A 21,175-nucleotide genomic window follows, 5' to 3' on the forward strand; every position below is an offset into this window, starting at 1 on the left:
GTTTCAAAACACATAGTTCACAGATAAAACACATCGGTATTGAAGGTTGCTGCACTATGCAATAAGGGACCGATGACCTTCGATGTTAAGCCCCTTTAAACAACAAGCATTATCATCATCACCATACAATAAAAAGCTTATTATATTTTTAACTAGTTAAAATATGGGTCGCGCAGGTCAGAAGTTAAGGAAGTACAAAAAAAATCTTTGTCACTGGAAGAATATATATGTAAACACAATATTTACTTACATTTTCTTGTCACGAGGTAAACGGAAGAACGACCGCGAATCCTACTGCACTTCGTAGTTATTGCTGCCAAACACAGCACATATCCTTTCACTCATGTTGGAAGGAGATATAAAGGAATGTCACACGCTACTACAGGGTCTTTATTTATGCTTGGCAGGGACTTTCTCGCTCGACCTTGGCCGCCAGTGACGGTTCAGCTGCACTCTACCGCGCGTACGTATGTACGGCAGAATACGGCGCTCAAAATCATTATCATGCATTTTACTCACCATGTTTACAGTTTATGCTCAAAAATCATTATCATGCATTATCATGCATTTATCATGCATTTTACTCACCATTTTTACAGTTTAAGCTGAAAATGTTCCCCATGCGCTCCCAAATTAATCGGCATCTCCTAATGAAGTTTTCGGTTACTCTACCAAGTTCTTCAGCACTGATGGATGCAATTGCAAGTCTTATATTGTCTTTAAGTTCATCTAGTGTGTGAGGGTTGTTCCCATAAACTACATTTTTTAACATTCACCACAAATAATTATCACATGCCGTTAAATCTGGGCTACGAGGGGGCCACAGATTTTTACTTATGATCCTCGTACCAAACACGCTTCAGTAAGGAGATACCGACCTATACGTCTATTTTTATTGTTTACTGAACCTGTAGGTTTGAATCTCTTGGCCAGCTGTTTTATTGTCCGATTGATAGGAATGGATCTCCCTGGAAATTTCGCTCGAAACTTTTGTCTCGTCCTAACGCACGATTTTCTGCACTTAATGTAAGTAGTGTGCAGATATACAGTACACGTTCACGTAACGAATATTTCACATACATTACAGCACTATATACAATCACAACACTATACAATACGACATACAGTACGCAGTAGCTTCATTGAACACCCTACTATCTCGGAGCTCAGCTCTCAGCAACTGCAGATGTGCCGGAAAACGCGTGCGCCAGCGGCCGGTGGCTGCCTGCCATCGGCGGCCAAGTTCGAGCGATAAAGTCCCTGCCAAGCATAAATAAAGACCCTGTATTTACTTACGTTAACTTACTGCAGACGCACACATAACTCCAAAAGCTTCACAAACAAATACGCGTGCTCTTATGACAGAATCAGTAACTCCAGGTCATTCCGCTAGACAGAGCTCCAATCGCTGTCTCTCGATATCTCGCAGACTGTCGTGCATTATCTCTAATGTATTTGATGAAGTTTATCAGCACTATCAACTTTCTCGTTGAAAAACAAGCTGTCCTGGATTGGCATAGTAAACATTATTGGCTTGTGGTGGACTTTTAATAAGTTAGCAGACTGGGTGGAAAACATATAAACCCCATAGCACAACAGCCCTTGAAGGGCCTTGGCCTACCAAGTGACCGTTTCTCAGCCCGAAATGCCTGCAGATTACGAGGTGTCGTATGGTCAGCACGACGAATCCTCTCGGCCGTTATTCTTGGCTTTCTAGACAGGGGCCGCTATCTCACCGTCAGATAGCTCCTCAATTCTTATCACGTAGGCTTACTGGATCTCGAACCAGTCCTCAGGTCCAGGTGAAAGTCTCTGACCTGGCCGGGAATCGAACCCGAGGCCTCCGGGTAAGAGGCAGGCACGCTACCCCTATACCACGGGGCCGGCTGGGAAAACAAATAGCTAAGCTTAAATGAGTCGAAGACAGTGACGTTAATATTCAGAAAAGGAGGAAAATAGGAGGCTTTATATTATAAGGGCAGACCCATTTTACATATTCAAGACGTATGTTGCAAACAGCAGGAGAGTTATTACTAATCCTTGATAAGGGAAAGAGTGAATGTTGGAATAAAAAATAAAAACCAGTGGCGTATATTGAGGGCTACCAAAGCTATCACTGAAGCCCAAACCTCAATTGGCCGTGCGCGTAGAGGCGCGCGGCTGTGAGCTTGCATCCGGGAGATAGTAGGTTCGAATCCCACTATCGGCAGCCCTGAAAATGGTTTTCCGTGGTTTCCCATTTTCACACCAGGCAAATGCTGGGGCTGTACCTTAATTAAGGCCACGGCCGCTTCCTTCCAACTCCTAGGCCTTTCCTATCCCATCGTCGCCATAAGACCCATCTGTGTCGGCGCGACGTAAAGCCCCTAGCAAAAAAAAAACAACATCAATTGAGAATGATGGGAGTTTAAAGCACATTACCGTATAATGTAAGCATCTGGCATATTGTTCCATTTACAAAACTTGAAAGTAGTGAGAAGAAAAGTTCCACGTATTTCTGGGAGCAAGGCATCGGAGACTGATATTGCCGCCCAGACTCTTATCCCTCTCTCCTCCACTTGCTCCACGCGGCTTGCAGCTATACATCGGATAGGAGCGGCGACCGGGCGGATAGGTGTGCTAGGCTTCGGTCCGTCAGATCGCCATTGCTAACTATCAATCATGCGTTACTCATCGTATATACACTGACTGAGCAAATGTTATGGGATAGCGGAGCACTGATGCATAGGTGTGTTGTCTACGCACCACACGCCCCCCTGTGCCAGCGGCAGTTGTATAGGAGACCTTGTGAGCAGTGGCTGTACATGTGACAGGTGTAAAATGGAACGTCGTCGTGAGCTGACACTGTTCGAACGTGGTATGGTGGTCGGTGCCCGACGGATGGGAAGTGCGATTTCGGAAGTGGTGCAGGAATTCGGCTTCACACGATTAACCGTGTCCAGGTGTATCGTGAATGGTTGAATGCGGGTGTCACCGTCCACAACAGACGAACGACTGGCCGTCCAGCCACCCTCGATGACCGTGACCGGCGACATCTGAGACTGATTGTCAATAGTGACAGACGGGCAACCGTGCAACAAATCATGGCTTAGTTCAACACAGGCCGTGCTAGACACGTCTCCCAGTGGACAATCCGTAGGAACATGGGTTCTATGGGGTATGGGAGCCGGCGCCGCACACGGGTGCCACTGTTAACCCAACGTCATCGGGCACGACGACGCACATTTGTCGCCAGTCACCAGGGATGGACACTGGAACAATGATCGGACGAATCACGATTTCAACTGCACCATGCCGATGGGAGGCACCGAGTATTGCGCAGACCACATGAAGCGATGAATCCCGCCTGCCTCGAAGGTGTGGTCCAGGGTGCTGGTGTCTTGGTTATAGTCTGGGGTGCATTTTCCTGGTATGAAATGGGCCCCCTAGTTGTTCTGGAAGAGACTTTGAATGTTACGCGGTATGTTGAGCTGCTCGGAGACCATCTCCACCCATTTTTGGCCTTCCAGCGCCCAGACGGTTTTGCGGTGTTTCAGGATGATATGGCGCCGCCACATCGCTCCCACGTCGCCCGGGGATGGTTCCAGGAACATGCAGCGGAGGTCCAACGACTGCCATGGCCACACAGGAGCCCCGTTATGAAGCCCATCGAGCATATCTGGGATGTCCTGGAACGCAGGCTCCGTGCTATGGATCCTGCACCCACGAATAGACCAGCATTGGCGGCCGCTCTGCGAACGATTTGGTGTCAACTGCGACCAGAGGACAACCAGGGACTTGTTGACTCACTTCCACGGCGTCTCACTGCAGTTCGCAGGGCCAGAGTAGGCCCCACACGCTATTAGGTGACTATCCCATGACATTTGCTAAGTCACTGTACTTCCTCACCTCATATTTCTGACTTAATTATATAGATAAGAGTGCTGGTATTTCACTCCCGTTTACTTCTTGTAGGAAGACAACGCAGGTCTGCTGTTAGAGGAGCAATATAGTTTTCTTTTTATTGGTAGATCTGTTAAAGAGAAATGCAATCTTTCAGGTTTAGTTTTCTCTCTTCTTAGTAAGAATCGAACCCATGATCATGGTTCGGATACCACCAATGATCTCCCAAGGAATCTAATTAACCAGTGAACGATGGGCACGACCGCTGGAAAATTCAACATTTTAATTTAATAATAATAATAATAATAATAATAATAATAATAATAATAATAATAATAATAATGGTACATGGCATCTATATAGGCTTGGTGCTGACCTAATAAGGAAAACATGAATGACGAAAACGTCATAAATACCCAGTCCCCAAGCCAGGGGAATTAAGAGTATGAGAGGTTTGATTCTGAAAATTGGGGTCATCAGACCAAAGGCAAGCATTCTATCCATTTAGCCATTGTACCTGGATGTAAACCCCAACGCCGCGCATTTAAATTTAGCGCCTAAATGAACTCTTCTATTGGTGAAACAGTGAAACTGAAAATACACCTACTTAGAAATTTAATCAGAAGATGTCACTACTAAAATATCGAGTAATTTTTTATTGTGCAGTTGCCTACACTGACTGAATTTATCAGTGTTTTGATTGTCATTCATCAAGAAGTTTGGACATTTATCCACAGATGACACTACAAAAACTATGATCATGCACCCTGGTGCAAAGTGAAAGAACTTTTGATTTAAAGAAGTTTTGTATTCATAAGTTTTTTTACTGATTGATGTTCATATATTTTTAGGTTGGCAATATTTATCTTTTCTTTCCGCCAGTTTTGAATCCAACCAATCAATAATTTATGTAATTAATTTTCCACCAATCACAGTCTTCTTCTTCGATTTTGAATGTAACTTTTATACTGACCAATAAATTGAGAGGGTGTGGCGGGTTTATTTGTGAAAGATCTCGAACCTTCCCTGAGGGTTTATAAACTGCGGCTTTTCACGTCTCTTGGCCAATTGATCGTCATCATACTGAGTGTGTGTATCAAAGCAGGAGGCGGGCGGCCTCTTCGTTAGCTGATAGAACTCCTACAAGGTAATGGCCACATAACATCTTTCTTTCTCCCTAACTCTGCAGTTTAAACCGAGGGAAAGATCCGAATCGTTAACTATGTAACCTTCTTTTCTAAAACGTAACTTCTGCCGGCTAATGTAAAACCTTTATAAAATCTTTAACTGTAAATCGGGGATAGAGAGTGAATTACCCTCTCGAGCTCCCCTTCATCTTTGTTTGAGGTGCCACGTATTGTAACCTTTCGTTTCTGCAATGTATTAAAGTTATTTCCATGCGTGCTACCTCAGTAGTTTGGGGATAGCCCCTGTTTCGTCGGCCAGGCGCCCTATAGGTTTTAAATTTTTGGAGCTCAGTCTTCGACTCCATTGAAATTGTACTCGGGCCGTTTATTTAACCTGTTCTATTTCACTAAGGCCCTGTAGGTTGGGTACTAGATACCTCTGTGTAATAAGATTTCTATTTGTAAATTTTGTCTTTTAAGGCCAGAGATTATTAGATTTTCATGCAATGTTGCCTTGAGTAGGCTTGGAAAACTGAGAGCCTGTTAGCTCTTTTTCAAAGTAAGATTACTATATGCCTCTTGAAGGCTACATGTTATAATTTTAGGAGAAAGTGCTCTTTGAATCAGGGGATTTCTGCCCTTGTGCAAATTTGAGCTAGGAGCTCAGGAAAAGTAAAGCGAGGGCTTGAAGCCCATGATCTGTTAAAACTACTAATCTTGGATTTTCCCAATCTTGTTTAATGTTTGCTACTTGTACCTGTAAAAATTGTTAAAATTTTTGTTCTGAAAATATAACCTTCAGTTTGTTTTAAATTCAATTCTTGACATTGTAGTTAGACCCATTCACCCCAACACCTTCTTTAACCTCTTTCTGCTCCACGGGTAACCCCGTAACAGCCGCAATGTTGGACTTTAATTTGCTAAACCTTAGGCTACCATCTCCACTGATCAGGGGTTGAGCATTGGCAGTAGCAGAGGCCAGGGCAGTAGCTTGTGAAGCAGTCTTGACAACACAGCAGGCTACAAAACGCTGAAGGCTTGACGTTCACTAAACCAACTAATGAAAAGGGGTAACATAAGTCTAGTGGTAGCCCACGCCTTGATCCCAGCATACGTCACTGGTAAGAACGATGGCAATCAATTATGCATTCCCTCAATTGCAAAAACGCTACGATCATAACACCTTAAGAGAACCCTATGTGCGCCATGTTGACTGGAGGACATAGTGCAGTAGTTAAGTGATTTAAATAATTGAATTCCATTTTAAAAGTTGAGGCATCATGCACGAACGGATCCACATCAGGTTTCCAGTGGTTCTGAACTGTACCCTCTGCGACAAACAATTTAATATTATACTACGCTTTACAGTGCAATCGAAGGGAAAATTGTGTTAACGAAATACGGCGACGAGGAATAATCTTTTATGCCTCCTTGTTTAAAAAAAATATTTTATAAAAATTATTCCTTTATCGACAGACAGTAGCAATCTAGATGTATGTTTTCTGAAATAAGATATATTATAAATAAAGTTGCAGAATGTCCATTGTCTGTAATAACATTTATTTCACCACATTTTGATATATATATATATCCACTTTCGGACATTTTTTAAGATTTCGTGTCTGTTTGTTCCACAATTACGGGTAAACGGCTGAACAGATTTCCATCAACCTTCATATTTAGAGTCTACTCATCCAGCAGCAGGTTTCGACATGCATATAATTTAAAAATCACTGAATAGACGGGAGTTTATACGAAGGCCAGAAGAGTTTTTTCAGTTTTCTCTTACACCATTGATTATATCTCAACCAAAATTCGTATTTAGAGTCTAGATACTCATCCAAGTGCAGGTTTTAATATGCATATTATTTAAAATCACTGAAAATACTGGGGATTTGTAGAAAGACCGCAAGTGTTTTTTTCAATTTCTTTTACACTATGTATTATATCTCGACCAAACTTCATATCAGTGGCGGTTTCTGGTATAGCGCAATGGAGCAATGAACCTCCAGTTTATATCAAGTTGTACTCAACTACTTAATATTCATAACTCCCTTGTCAATCTCAAAGCTCTTGCTTATCCCATCTATCGGTAATATACTCGTACTGGTTTTCAATTCATGTGAACTGCGCACATTCCGTGGCTGTATACTTGTCTGAAATGAACCCCCTTGAAAGGCAATCTTTCCGTCCGTACCTGGACGAAGGGAGTGGCGATGTGCGGGGACACATCCGCCGGCACGTAGACAAGACCAGGATATCGCAGAAACAGATATCCGTGGTTTACGCATGCGCAATATGCTACTCTCTCAAGTCGTGTTGTCGGGGGTGTTGGAGTAAGTATGTGCTTGCTATCTGTTGCCCTTACAGGAAGTCATCTACATAGCAGAAAGTAGTGTACATAATTAGCGCTAGTGTTGAAGAGCATCATTACTATCAGCAGTCACATCAAACTGCCAAATTCCAATTGATGCCTTTTCCCAAATACTGTACATCAATACTTACTAAACATCTATTCATTTGCCTTCTTTGGAATAATTACTTTTTGGAGAGAAAATTAACTTAAAAATCACCGAGGCAAAGAGTAGCGGGAATGTAATACCAATAAAAACGCTAATTGCCTAACCATAGAAGTTCTTAAAATTATGTTACCAACATTGTGAACAAACGTACATCGCTGAAGTTTACTCGTGTTTTTCAAGTCTGATGCTAGTGTTTACAAATTTTTACAACAGTTATCATAATTCGTAATATTACTGTACGCTGTGCAAGCGTGTGAGTGGCACTGTTGTGCCGTTCAGAAACTTAATTTTTAGGACATAAGAAGTACAATATTTTGTCCGTGTGTGTATTTTTGTGCATTGTAAGAAGCTACATAATGAGTTTGAACAGTGATATGATACTTAAGAAGACAAACTTTTCTGCTCTCTCTCTCTCTCTCTCTCTCTCTCTTGAGCGTAAACTTAAGATTAAAATTAACGATGCCGGACGTCCAATGCCTGATCTTGATATAACGAGGCATCCTAAAAGTATAATAATAATAATAATAATAATAATAATAATAATAATAATAATAATAATAATAATAATAATAATAATAATGGCGTGTTGTATCGGGGGAGACATGGTGCAGGTCTTTTGATTTGACTCCCGTAGGCTACCTGCGCGTGATAATGAGGATGAAATGATGGTGAAGACTACGCATGCACCCAGTCCGGGTGCCAGGGAAGTTAACCAATTATGGTTAAAATTCCCGACCTTACCGGGAATCGAACCCGGGACCCCTGTGACCAAAGGCCAGCACGCTAACCATTTAGCCATGGAGCCGGACATCCTAAAAGTAAAAGTAATAAAATCGTGCATAAATTCAGAATGGATATATATAGCCTATATAAAAGAATCGAGTGGATCTGTGGGTGTAAAATTAGTAACATGTTGATTTGTTTTCCTTTTTTTATGAATCATGAGTGATGAAGGCGAAGGGACTTGGACCAAAGTCGGAGTGGTACATTTAGGACATTTGTCTCAAAAAAGTGAAGAAACACAAAAGTTCTAAATTTCATATGCTTGCCCAGTTACAATTCGATCTCCTGGGAAGACACGATAACCGTCAGTAATTTGACCGTGCTTACAGGCAGCCTGTGGAAAGAGACAACGATCAAGTACGGAAAAATCGTTATGTGCTGTGTAAAGTTCTGTGGCGCGTTTGAGATGGCACTTCGCGGGCATGAAGAAATAAGTGAATAATCGTATCCTGGCATGTTTCGAGGCCTCGTTAATTTTAGTTCTGAAATTGACGTTGCACTAAGAGATCATCTGTCCAAAGCTACTGTTTTCAAAGGCACCTCGAAAGACATTCAGAATGATTCGCTTTCGCGCATGTATGAAATCTGTCGTGAGAAAAGAAAAATAAATAAATAAATCACCACAGTGCACTTCATTTCGGTAATCGCAGATGAGAACACCGATATATCAACTACAGCACAATTTGTTATCGTTCTTACCGACGGTAAGCCAGTTGAACGGTTCTGGGGTTTCCTCTCACCCTCTAGTCATGATGCTAAGAGTGTTTAAAATTTTCTTTGAGCGAAGATGTGGATAGTCCAGATAAGGTTACGATGGAGCAAATGTAATGAGTGGTCACCATTCAGGGTGCAAGTTCTCATCAGGAAAGATTTTAGGCATGCACATTATGTTCACCGTTATGGCCATTCTTTGAACTCAGTCATGGCACAGGGGACAGGTGGGAGAGGAGATATTGAAGGGGGGATTTTTCCTTCTGCTGAACCCCCAGTGACGAAAGTCACGCGCCGCCACTGCTTCATATTTAGAGTCTACTCATCCAAGGGAGGTTTCATAATGCCTATCATTTAAAAATCACTGTGCAGATTGGGGATTTATAGGAAGACCAAAAGAGTAGAAACAGACTTTCAGCGTATTATGTCGTGTTACGTACATGTAGCACGTGTTGAAGAGATGTTAAGTACAGAACAAAAATGGCCAGCCGGACACCAGTGGGATCCGAACCCACAACCTCCCGATTTCGCGTCGGTTGCTCTACCAATTGAACTATGGTGGCCTAGGCCATCTTTGTTCTGTTTGAAAGGATCTGAGCTACAGGTCTGGCACTGCTGCTAGCACACTGTAGAGTGCGTTTAAGTCGCCCGTTGTGGGGCATGTCAATGAATAATGAATTTTCACGACCGCATTGTAATCGAAACAGACTTTCAACGTATTAGGTCGTGTTACGTACATGTAGTACACCAGTGGGATCCGGGTTCTGGTGTCCGGCTGGCCATTTTTGTTCTGTACTTAACATCTCTTTAACACGTACTACATGTACGTAACACGACCTAATACGTTGAAAGTCTGTTTCGATTACAATGCGGTCGTGAAAATTCAATATTCACCAAAAGAGTTGTTTCAATTTTCTCTTACACTATTTGTTATATCTCGACCAAGTTTCATATTTAGAGTCTACTCATCCAGAAGCAAGTTCCGATATGTACATCACTTAAAAATCACTGAAAAGATTGGGGGTTTATAGGAAGACCAGAAGAGTTCTTTTCAATTTTCTCTTACACTAAGTTTATATATTATATCTTCACCAAACTTCATATTTAGAGTCCACTCGTCCAGGAGCATATCATTTAAAAGTCACTGAATAGACTGCGGGTTTATAGGAAGCCCAGAAGAGTATTTTTTCAATTTTCTCTTACACCATTGATTATAATACAATATTATGTAATATCTGTAGACTATATGTCAAATGCCCCTTCACTTTATATATATACCTATGTACATCATTTCACTTACCGGTACTCTTCAAATGACGGAGAAAATTACTATTTTCTACGCGCTTCATGCTCGGCAGCCAGTGACGGACACCCTCGTAGATCTACAGTTATTTAAAGGATGCAGAACATAAGAAAATCAGGGGATGCGTAATATTTCGCTCGGATCGAAAATTAACGCCACATAGGTAAATGAACACCTAGGAACCATGAGGGAGAACTTTTCCGTTTGCTCTCAGTCCATCTGTCTGTCTTGTTATATATCTCTTCATATATTCCTAAAAGTGGAAATCTCCTGGACTTATATCAACCAAACTATGTATTAGGAATCTACTCACTCAGAATTGTGTTCTCAGGTGCATATGATGTCATGGTAATCACATGGAGGTACCTATTTATGGGATGATTATTCTCAAATATTTTCGTTAACAGTAGGTCTATCAAAACGTTTATGTTATTTCCGTTCCTTTATGCCATATACGTATTTAACGTACGACGCATAATAACGAAATTATTACGAAAAGTTAGATATTTATTCCAAATCCTTTGGGGTTTTGTTCATGTCACTTCAGTGTGAGTAACGGGAAAAACTACAGAGCCATTTTACTCTTTTTCGATAGGGCCGATATTTAAGAGAAGTATCATCGACGTCAGAGAGCCTCGCCAGTCGTCAGGGATACAATAAGCAAACTGAAAACCACGGAGAATTTCGCACAGCTTCGGCCAGGCACTGTAAATTCCGTACATTCAATTCGGAAATCGTCCTCATTCTCTATCGACTTTGATCAGCTTTATCATATTTCACGTTGCTGTCAAGCGCTTTCGTAGGAAAATTTCATTTGAATACAGCCATGTTACTTGGCTTAAATTCCTGAAAGAAGCATGTAATATGATGTAATCCACTGCAGATTCCCGTGCGAAGAACGGTTATTAATGCTAGTTTGGGTGGGAATAAGAGTAGACCTTATAACTTAGAGTTGGGAAATTTCTCGCAAATTCGATGACTTCTGCTGTCGAAATTTTCCCCGACTCAATACCTCGAGCATGCCCAACTTTTCGAGATTATTATTATTTTGGATTTAGAAGTTTCAAGGTAATGCAGTTGTAATTTTTTCATCCGGAAAATATGAAAGTCCTAAGGAAATAATATCATTTTTGACCTAAACCTTTCATTTCTATTCGTCATTCATACACATTTATTTGGGAAATTTTGTAGAATGGGGATGTATGTTGGTATGACTCTCTGTTCCAGAAGGAAACATGTTGTCCTTTGGTCAGTTATGGCGACTCGAAGAGGCATGATAACCTTTCTCTGTGCTCGAAGCATTAGTTTTAGTGGATTACAGACTGTCAACACTTTTTCATACCGTTTAGTGCATAATTGCAATGACTGTGGCCGGATATATCGATCGGCTTTCGTGACAATTGGTTTCTTCAAGTTTGGGAGTTCACAATGTAAGTTGAAAGGTTTATTTTCGGGGTACCCTATAACCAATAAATGGACATAACGGGTCTCTTATTTATAATGTCGTGTTGACGTATCGTATTCAATGTAAATGTATGGCTATTGCATCCTGTTTATGTTATAAACTTATCAGTAGACTCGACCTTTCTGTTAGTGGTATGTTAGTACCGGCGCGGTTATGTTTGCTCGGGTATAAATAACACCGCTGTAATGCAAATCTGCATTAACTTGTTCAATCGTGCAGGTAATCTTGATGGACACACATTTTTTATTGGCTTCATCTTTATACAGAAGTATGAAGATAATCGTTTATTTTTGGTATGGTTGGCGCTGCCATACTTTAAAGGTTATGTTTGATGATTGTTTTATGTTAAAGTTTTCGAGAGACTACGTGCTAGCCATAGATACAATGTACGTTCGTTATTGACAGAATATATTGTTCATCTTATTGTATTTGTTGTTTTGATACCACTGAAAAGACCACTGCTTCTGGTCACTTTAGCATTGTTACTTTGTGATGGTATACTCATTTAGACGTTGATTTATGGCAAACCCGGTTTCATGTCTATGATAACGTAAGGCAAGGAGCCTTTCTGATACTAGCTTAACTATTGATTTTTCTTTAGAAGTTGTAGCAATGTATGTAGTCCTAAGTAATGTTTTCCTTTGCTCTGTATCATATCTGACAATCACTGCCCTCCTGTTGGTAGGTTATGATGAATACTGCTGAGTGGTATATTACTGGCTATTTTTGAAATATTTTGAGGACGCTGTAGTAGTTTTTTTGGTAATTCTGGGTATATGGGCCTTATAATTTTACAATTTTTTGAAATATCTGGAATTGATTCTGTTCAAAATTTCTAAACTCGTGTTCAATGAAGGATTTAAATTGATAACTGGATCTGTAGAATTGTGTTAAACATGCCGTGTGATAGTTTATTGTATGATATAGCAGGTAATTATACATTTTATCTCTGTGGATGATTCTTTACATTCTGTGAAATAAGAGGTGGAATAAGGTTCCTATAGCATAAGTGACATAGTGTAAGGTAAATAAATCTTACCTCGTGTTACTTAGAGAGAAGAGATGTGTTAATTATGAATGCCAGGGACCCACTAACCTGCTAAAGAAGTTGATTTTATAACCTAAGATTAATAATCGCACATCATCCTCCATATTTCCTTCTGCTACTACTACTGCCATTGGGTGGAATTTTATGTAATATGATATCACACCCAGGATATAAAAAAGAGCTAGATTTCATCACCTACTCCTGCAGAAGAAAATATCATAAACAGTGTGGGCCAATAGCTGATATGAGTACCAGCTCACTCCCTTTAAAAGGCTCTCTGCTAAAGACCCATGACGTTAGACCAACAGCTTTTTGTCACTTGCCAGGCTGTGCACATACAAATAATGACAAGCTGCCGTACAAGAAATAATTGTAAAGAATGTGGACCATTGGCTGTAACAAAATGGATCCCCCACCATACAGGAGGCTCACTCCCTTTGAGAGGCCCTCTACTAAACATCCTGGATGTGTTAGACCAATGTGTTTTTGGCACTAGCCAGGATGTGTGCAAACGAATAAAGAAAAGGTGGATCATAACCATGGTTCTGGGGCTGTGCAGTTGGCAACTGGTCGTTGAAAGGAAGAAAACCGACATGAGTGCTGCAGGTCGAGCATATAAATAACAAATAACAACAAATACAGTGGAGCATCTAAGGATTAGCAACAAAAGAAATTGTGCTCAGTCATGCCATGGTGATATGCATATACTGTAAGTGGAGCATTTAACTTAGTAGCCAGCATGAAGGACCCTTATTAGACCTCTGCCTCATGTTGTCCGATCAGCTGCTACATCCTCTTGGTTGTTATTTTTCATTTGGTACTTGTTCATATTGGACTTTTCCAACCCTGATTACATTGTCTCTGCTTCAGGTCATCTCTGAACCTGAATGCAAAACAGAGCTTCTACAGTTCCAAGGCGTTTACAGAGCCCGAACTGTGTATTACCAATGTGCCCTTCACTTTTCCTATAGATACATTGATGAATAACCCTAGGAAGGTTTTCAGTACAGTGCTCATCAGGCTGATTATATTTTGGTATTGGCATTCTCTTGCATTATGTCTTTTGGGCAAGCTCACAGACATTGACTGAAACCACTATCAGGGAGTGCTTTTGTTTCTTAAATCTTGTTGAATTGTATCGGCATTTGTTTTTTCCTTTCACACGTAGAAGCAATTTTGGTGGAATTTCATGTGGTCCTGGAGCGTTCAGATTTTTGATCTTGTTTAGGGCCTGTTCTACCTCAGTCATTGTAATTGATGGGCCCGTCATAGATTCTCCTTGTTCTGTGCCTTCGCTTTTTTCACCTACTGTAATGGTTCTTGTTTATAATTTTCATGTTCCATATTGATGGTATAATTATTGTAGACGAATGAGGTAATCCACCTAATCAATACAATATAAAATTAGTACTTCAATTTATTTTAATCATGGTACCATTATCAGTCATATGATCTTAAAACACTTCAAAAGCTTATTGGCCAAACATATAACAGAAATATATAGTATAATACTTGATAATAGTTCTGATCCAATATTCAGCATCCGTTAAAATAATTCACTGTCTTGAGGATAAAACTAAACACTCGAAACTTCTTACGATCTGTTGGTATACCTCAAAAATAAATCACTGTCTTGAAGATATGTAATTTAGATATTCTATTCTTTGATGTTGCTGTGCAACCTATTTACCTTTGTTTCATAACATAATCAACTAAGATCTAATTTAACATCAATCTATCTTGATTTTTCACAAATTGCTTTTAATATTATACAAGTGTTCAACAAATTATTTACATGTCTTCAAGATGGTGATTTATACACTGCCTGACAAAAAAGTTAAGTACCCAGGAGTGGTTGAAAGTGAAAGCAACTACTTATGCTGAAAGACCATGTGCCTTTATTGAACTGACAATTACAGGTGGAATGTTGGCGCCAGGTTAGTAGTGTGTTCCCCCCCCCCCCCCCCCCCCTCCTGGACGCAATGCATGCTCTTATGCAGTTCGGAATGGTGTCAGACAGCTTTGGATCCTTTCCTGAGGCAAGTTCGTCCACAGTTGTTGCAGCTGTCTCTCCAGATCCTGCTGGTTGGTACTGGGACGGAGTCTCCTTCTAATGTCATCCCACACGTGTTCAATGATGGAGAGGTCCGGGGATCTTGCTGGGTACGAGAGGACCTCAACATGCTCTAGGCAGTCTATAGACACGTGCTGTGTGTGGACGTGCATTATCTTGTTGGAACACTGTCCCAAAGTGCTGTGCCATAAGGATAGGACGTGTGGACGCAGAATGCCTGTGACTTATCGCTGTGCCGTTAAAATCTGCCGAAGCATTATTAGAGGTGACTTAAACGCATATCCTATGGCTTCCCACACCACGATGCCAGGGATTATGCCTGTGTGTCTTTCCACAAAATGGCCAGGATCTGCCCTCTGCCCTCGACGCCGCCAAACCCGCACACGATGGTCATCGGAGGTTATGGAGAAGCGGGACTCGTCATTGAACATAATGCAATTCCAGTCATCTTCTGTCCATGCCTCTCGGGCAAGGCACCACTCCAAACGCAAGCCGCTGGTGTTCTGGTATCAGTGGCAACCGACGCATGGGGCTGTAGGACCCCAATCCGGCGGATGCTAGTCGTTCAAACACTGTGCGGGATCTCGCAGCATGTTGTAGAGTCTTCAGTACATGTTCACGGATGGTGGGGGCCAAAGTTATGGGATCCTGCAGTGCTTGGCACACCATACGACGGTCCTCCCTCGGGATGGTGTTTGTTGGTCGACCCGAACCTGCACGACATGATTGGGTGCCCTCATGTAGGCCTATCCACTGAGTCCACAATCAGGCCACTGTGACATCTGAATGGCCCACATGTCTCACAACTGCACGATACCACCAACCAGCCTTATGTAGTCTCACAGTGCGACCTCTGTCAAATGCTGTCAGTTGTTGGATAGACTGTCAGGCGCACCTGCGAGGCATCGCGGGTGCTTCATACTGTACGTAGTCCTCTCTGCACGTCTTGCTTAACTGTCTGACTCGCAGCTGTTGACTGGTAACAACTTATCAACAACAGGACGGTGCCATCACAAATACACCCAGGTGGGCGTTCTATACGCTACAGATCCTTGTAAATCGATTCATTTACTCGCATATCAATGGTATGCATGTATACTGAAATGGGATATTGGACCACTCCTTCTGAGTGCTTATCTTTTTTGTGAGGCAGTGTATTTATTGAAGTATACCAACAGATCGACAGTAACTTATTTTAGTGGATATTGAATATTGAATCAACTATTTTCAAGTATTATGCCGTCTATTTTTGTGATATGTATGGCCAATTAGTTTGAAATGTTTTAAGGTCACATGGCTGATGATGGTCTAATATCAATAGGCCAAAATTAGTACCATGATTAAAATAAATTGAAGTACTAATTTTATATTGTACTGATTAGGTGGATTAAGTTACCTCATTTGTCTACAATAAGAGTTCCGGTACATACTCCATCCTTTGTTGCATCTTCAGGGTCATGCTGTTGTTTCTCTCAGGCAGTTCAGTCAACTAGTCTGCTTATGCCCAATCACCTCATGAATGTTGTGCTGATGGAAAATATCACAGTGCCTTTTCAGGTTATCTATTAATCAATCACTACTGATCTGCATTTAGGGCAGTCGCCCAGGTCGCTACCTGTTCCCTGTCTGTTGTTTTCCTAGCCTTTTCTTGAATGATTTCAAAGAAATTGGAAATTTATAGAACATATCCCTTGGTAAGTTATTCCAATCCCTAACTCCCCTTCCCATTAATGAATATTTGCTCCAATTTGTCCTGTTGAATTCCAACTTTTTCTTCACATTGTGATCTTTCCTACTTTTAAAGAAATCGCTGAAACTTATTTGTCTGTCATTCCATGCCATCTCTCCACTGACAGTTCGAAACATACCACTTACATACCATACCATACCATTCCACGGTATGCACTAGACTAGCCAGAGTCTTGGTAGGTGTGCTAGGTACCAACTGATGAGCCCAACCTAGCACACGAGGGAGAAATGCTGGCAACCAGGAATGAGTTAGCTGGAAAATTTATAATGTCCAATAATGGACCATTTATATTGGTATTATAATATACCACTTAGTCGAGCAGCTAGTCTTCCTTCTCCCAAATCTTCCCAGGCCAAACTTTGTAACATTTTGTAAAGCTACTTTTTTGTCAGAAATCACCCAGAACAAATAGAGCTACTTTACTTTGTATTTTTTCCAGTTTGTGAATCAAGTGATCCTGGTGAGGGTTCCATGCACTGGAACCATACTCTAGTTGGGGTTTTACCAGAGACTTGTATGCCCTCTCCTTTACATCCTTATACTGCAACCCCTTAGCACCCTCAAAAAAATGTGCAGAGATCTGTACCCTTTATTTACAATCCCATTTATGTGATAACCCCAATCAAGATCTTTCCTTATATTAACATCTATTCACTTATTGATCCCCATAAGGAACTTTCGTCCATCAATGCAATAATTAAAACTGAGAGGACTTTTCCTATTTGTAAAACTCACAACCTGACTTTTAAACTCGTTTATCATACCATTGCCTGCTGTCCATCTCACATTATTGAGGTCATTTTGCAGTTGCTCACAATCTTGTAAATAATTTATTACTCTATACAGAAGATCATCAGCAAAAAGCCTTATCTCTGATTCCACTTCTTTATTCATATAATTTGATCTCGCTGGCCAGTCCATGCGATGAATGTCTTCCCCAGCCAGAAATTCATCCACCAGAGCAGTGCAGTATCGTCCATTAAGAGGAAGTCTGGACCAACTGCACTTCTAAAGAGTCGAACATATGGTCTCAGTTCCTCATCCCTGTATCTCCAAGCGCTAACAGTGTTCCTCAGATCACCCATGAAGATGTGCAGGTCCGTACGGCCATTCAACATGATACCGCTTCACACCTTGACACCACCACCACCATACTGGTCCCGTTCCACGATGTTCCTGTGGTTGTATCGGCTACCCGGTTCTCTCCAGATTGTGTGACGGGAATCGTTCTGCAAACTGAAGCGGGGTGCACTCCGCTGGATGTCGGGCAAACAACCCTGCTGTTCTGAGCCTCCGGTACACAGTTTGCCAGGAAACAGCAACCCCTGAGACAGCTGCAAGATCCGCCGACAATTGTCTTGCAGGTGCACTCTGATTTTGTTGGGCGGTTGAGGCCAGATATCGTTCCTCCTGTGGGGTGGTTACCCTTGGTCGACCTGGTACTGGCCTACGACTAAACTCTCGTGTGTCTCAAAATCGTCTCCAAAGCCTGGATATGACACTTTGTGGCACATTCACGGATACAGCGACTTAGGTCTGTGTCTGGCCTGTTTCCAGGTGGTCGAGTATTCTACCCTGCAAAACGAGGTCCAAATGGCTTCGTGTCATGTTGTCATGTTCACCATGAGGCTACACTCCGCACACTACAACAGAGAAAAAACGACTGAGGGAATATGGGGCGCAGGCCCTGGCTGTGTTTACCTTGTGGTTACGCCGCTGGTCAAAGCAGGGAACACTCCTTTCCTATACAGAGGGAACATGTAAGGTTGGTAGGTGCATATGTCGTGCGATTTGCGGTCTATTTCCTGTTGCCCTGCTTACTCGTAACTTATGCTTAACTTTTGGACACTAGTGTATATAAGAAAACATAAAGGTCCAATAATACTGGCTTGAGGAATTCCCCTCTTATTTATTACAGGTCAGCACGTCGGTCCTCAAGCCATGTGGCTTTGGCCTTCCTGATGCCTCGCCTGATCCTTATGTTGAGTTCTCGGATCTCGGTTTTTATATTGACTTCTTTTTTCCGTCAGGTCTAGAATGGCATTTGTCGTCCACATTTAACTGTGGTAATGTTACAGGGTGTTTAAATGCAACAATTCCAGTTTAATGACTTCGGATATTGCAGAATATCAGTTCCTACAAATTCTTTAGAATCAAATTCTGACACCTTAGCATCTGTCATCTCTAGCATATAGAACATAGACCTATGTTAAACAAATTATTTTGTACACGCAAGTTCTGTAGATTCTAATAGGCCTCTCAAAACTTTTTCCTTGAGTTAATCATGTTTTCTAAAATTTGCTTTAATTTATTCCGTGGCCACCTTTTAATTACTCTAGCTTCAACTTGTTAAATTTTAGCCTGACTCAATCTGAGAATCAATTAATATCAACCATCAGTGATCTGCATTTAGGGCAGTCACCCAGGTGGCCAATTCCTTATCAGTTGTTCACCTTTTATTTACATTTATTTATAATTGTTTACCTAGCCTTTTCTTAAATATTTTTTACGAACTTTAAGTTTATTGAACATATCCCTTGGAATTTATTCCAGTGCATTACTCCTCATCCTATAAATGAATATTTGCCCCAATCTTGAATTCCAGCCTTATCTTCATATATTGATCTCTACTACTTTTAAAAGCTCCACTCAAGCTTATTTATTCTTCTACTTGTCACTACTGACAGCTTGAAACATACCACGTATAAGAATGAATTGACCTTTTCAATACAGTGCAGGCATATCAAGTAAATGATATTACATAAGTCTTGGGACTAGTTTCAGCCACTTAGTGGCCATCTTCAGTGAAATAAAAATTAGTGATAATTAAAACACATGTATATCAGACAGTGTTGTAGGAATAATTATACCATTAAAATATATAGGCCTACTAGCAAGATACCCGTGCTTCGCTACGGTATTATACTGAAATTTATAATTGAATGCTTAACGTTTTATATATAATCCTCCAAAACTTAGCAATCTTACTCGTAAAAAATTTTTTTTGGGGGGGGAGGGTTAAATAAACTTAACGGCGGTGGGGTGTAAAAGGAGGTGAGACCAATAGATTTTACTGTTCATAATGTACTTATAAGGAGCCTCCGTTGCTCAGGCGGCAGCCCGCCGGCCGCTCACAGCTGGGTTCCGTGGTTCAAATCCCGGTCACTCCATGTGACATTCGTGCTGGAGAAAACGGAGGCGGGACAGGTTTTTCTCCGGATACTTCAGTTTTTCCTGTCATTCATTCCAGCACTGTCCAATATTTCATTTCATTTGTCATTCATCGATCATTGCCCCAGAGAAGTGCTTCGGCAGCCGGCACAATTTCTATTGTCGCCGCTAGATGGGGGCTTTATTCATTCCATTCCTGACCCTGTTGAATGACTGGAAACAGGCTGTAGATTTTCGATGTACTTATTCTGATCACAAACCGATCATTTTTAATCTTTCCTGGGTTCGTTTTCAACAGCCAACTTTTCCTTCGGAGAACGCTCTTAGTGAGCACCTACATCTTAATATGAATATATCCCCAAAATTTCATTTTTTTATTTCCAGTAGTTTTGGCTTGGCGATGATGAATCAGTCAGTCAGGACAAGTTATTTTATATATATAGACAATAACGAAAATGGTTATGGTATTCTTTTCAAAATATGTCTTTAAGTTGACTCAGGACCTCAGGCAAATAAGTAAATCTATAATGTCTGATGTAGAACAAGTACTGACTTGCTGTAGGAAGCAGGCGATGTAAACAAAGGAGTAGATAGGGAGAGGAGGGAGGGAGTAAAGAAAGGAGCGGTAGATAGGAGGGGGGGAGGGAGAGAATCGGTGTGTAAGGCGGGGCTGAAGGATGAGGAAAGAAAGACAGCTGCTGAGAGGGTAATTTAAAGAGATTATAAAAGAAAGAATTCTTTTTATCTGAAGCATGATTATTAAAGATAGAAATTAAAAGTTCAAATAAAATGTTTGATATCTCTGAAATTTCATTTAGATTGAAGTTAGGTTTGAAACTCTTTCAGATGGATAAAACAATTTTCCGTTATATTGAACAGTTGGGGCTTTTTGTATAACTGAGAATTTTCATGTCTTGGTTGTGCACCGTTTGGTTTATTAATGTTCCCGCGGTGACTTCCTCTATTACGCCGCGTTAGAGCATTAATTAAATATACACCAGTTTAAACATTGCTCCGGCTACGAAATTCACAACATCGGGTTGAAAATCATACCTAGACTCTGTATTATATCATTACGGATAATTTACATGAAAACTGGGATATCACGTATGAACACGAGCAATAACAATATGGTGCATATTCGTTTCTCAGGGTAAATTACTTTCATTGTATTCCCATATACTCTAGATAAGTTGTAGATTCCGTTGAAGAGTAGCTATCCGCTCAACCAGTCATTCAGTCTCCATACATTACGGAAATTGCCTGATCAACGATTAGCATTTGACATAAATAAATTCAATTGCTCCATATATTATCTTATTACTACTTACTATCAGTT

At 41.0% G+C, this 21,175-nt stretch overlaps 1 protein-coding gene across 2 annotated transcripts in view; it reads left to right on the plus strand.

Moving 5' to 3' along the window:
* Positions 1-11,564: 11,564 nt before the first annotated feature.
* LOC136856736 (protein tumorous imaginal discs, mitochondrial) overlaps positions 11,565-21,175 on the plus strand; it is a 244,530-nt gene continuing 234,919 nt past the window's right edge. For both annotated transcript variants that reach the window (XM_067134815.2, XM_067134816.2), the window contains exon 1: positions 11,565-11,758. In XM_067134815.2, coding sequence (XP_066990916.1) covers positions 11,584-11,758 — 175 coding nt within the window. In that variant the 5' untranslated portion in view covers positions 11,565-11,583. The remainder of the gene's footprint in view (positions 11,759-21,175) is intronic.

The sequence above is a fragment of the Anabrus simplex genome, chromosome 1 (genome assembly GCF_040414725.1).
Source record: "Anabrus simplex isolate iqAnaSimp1 chromosome 1, ASM4041472v1, whole genome shotgun sequence".
Classification (NCBI taxonomy): Eukaryota; Metazoa; Arthropoda; class Insecta; order Orthoptera; family Tettigoniidae; genus Anabrus; species Anabrus simplex.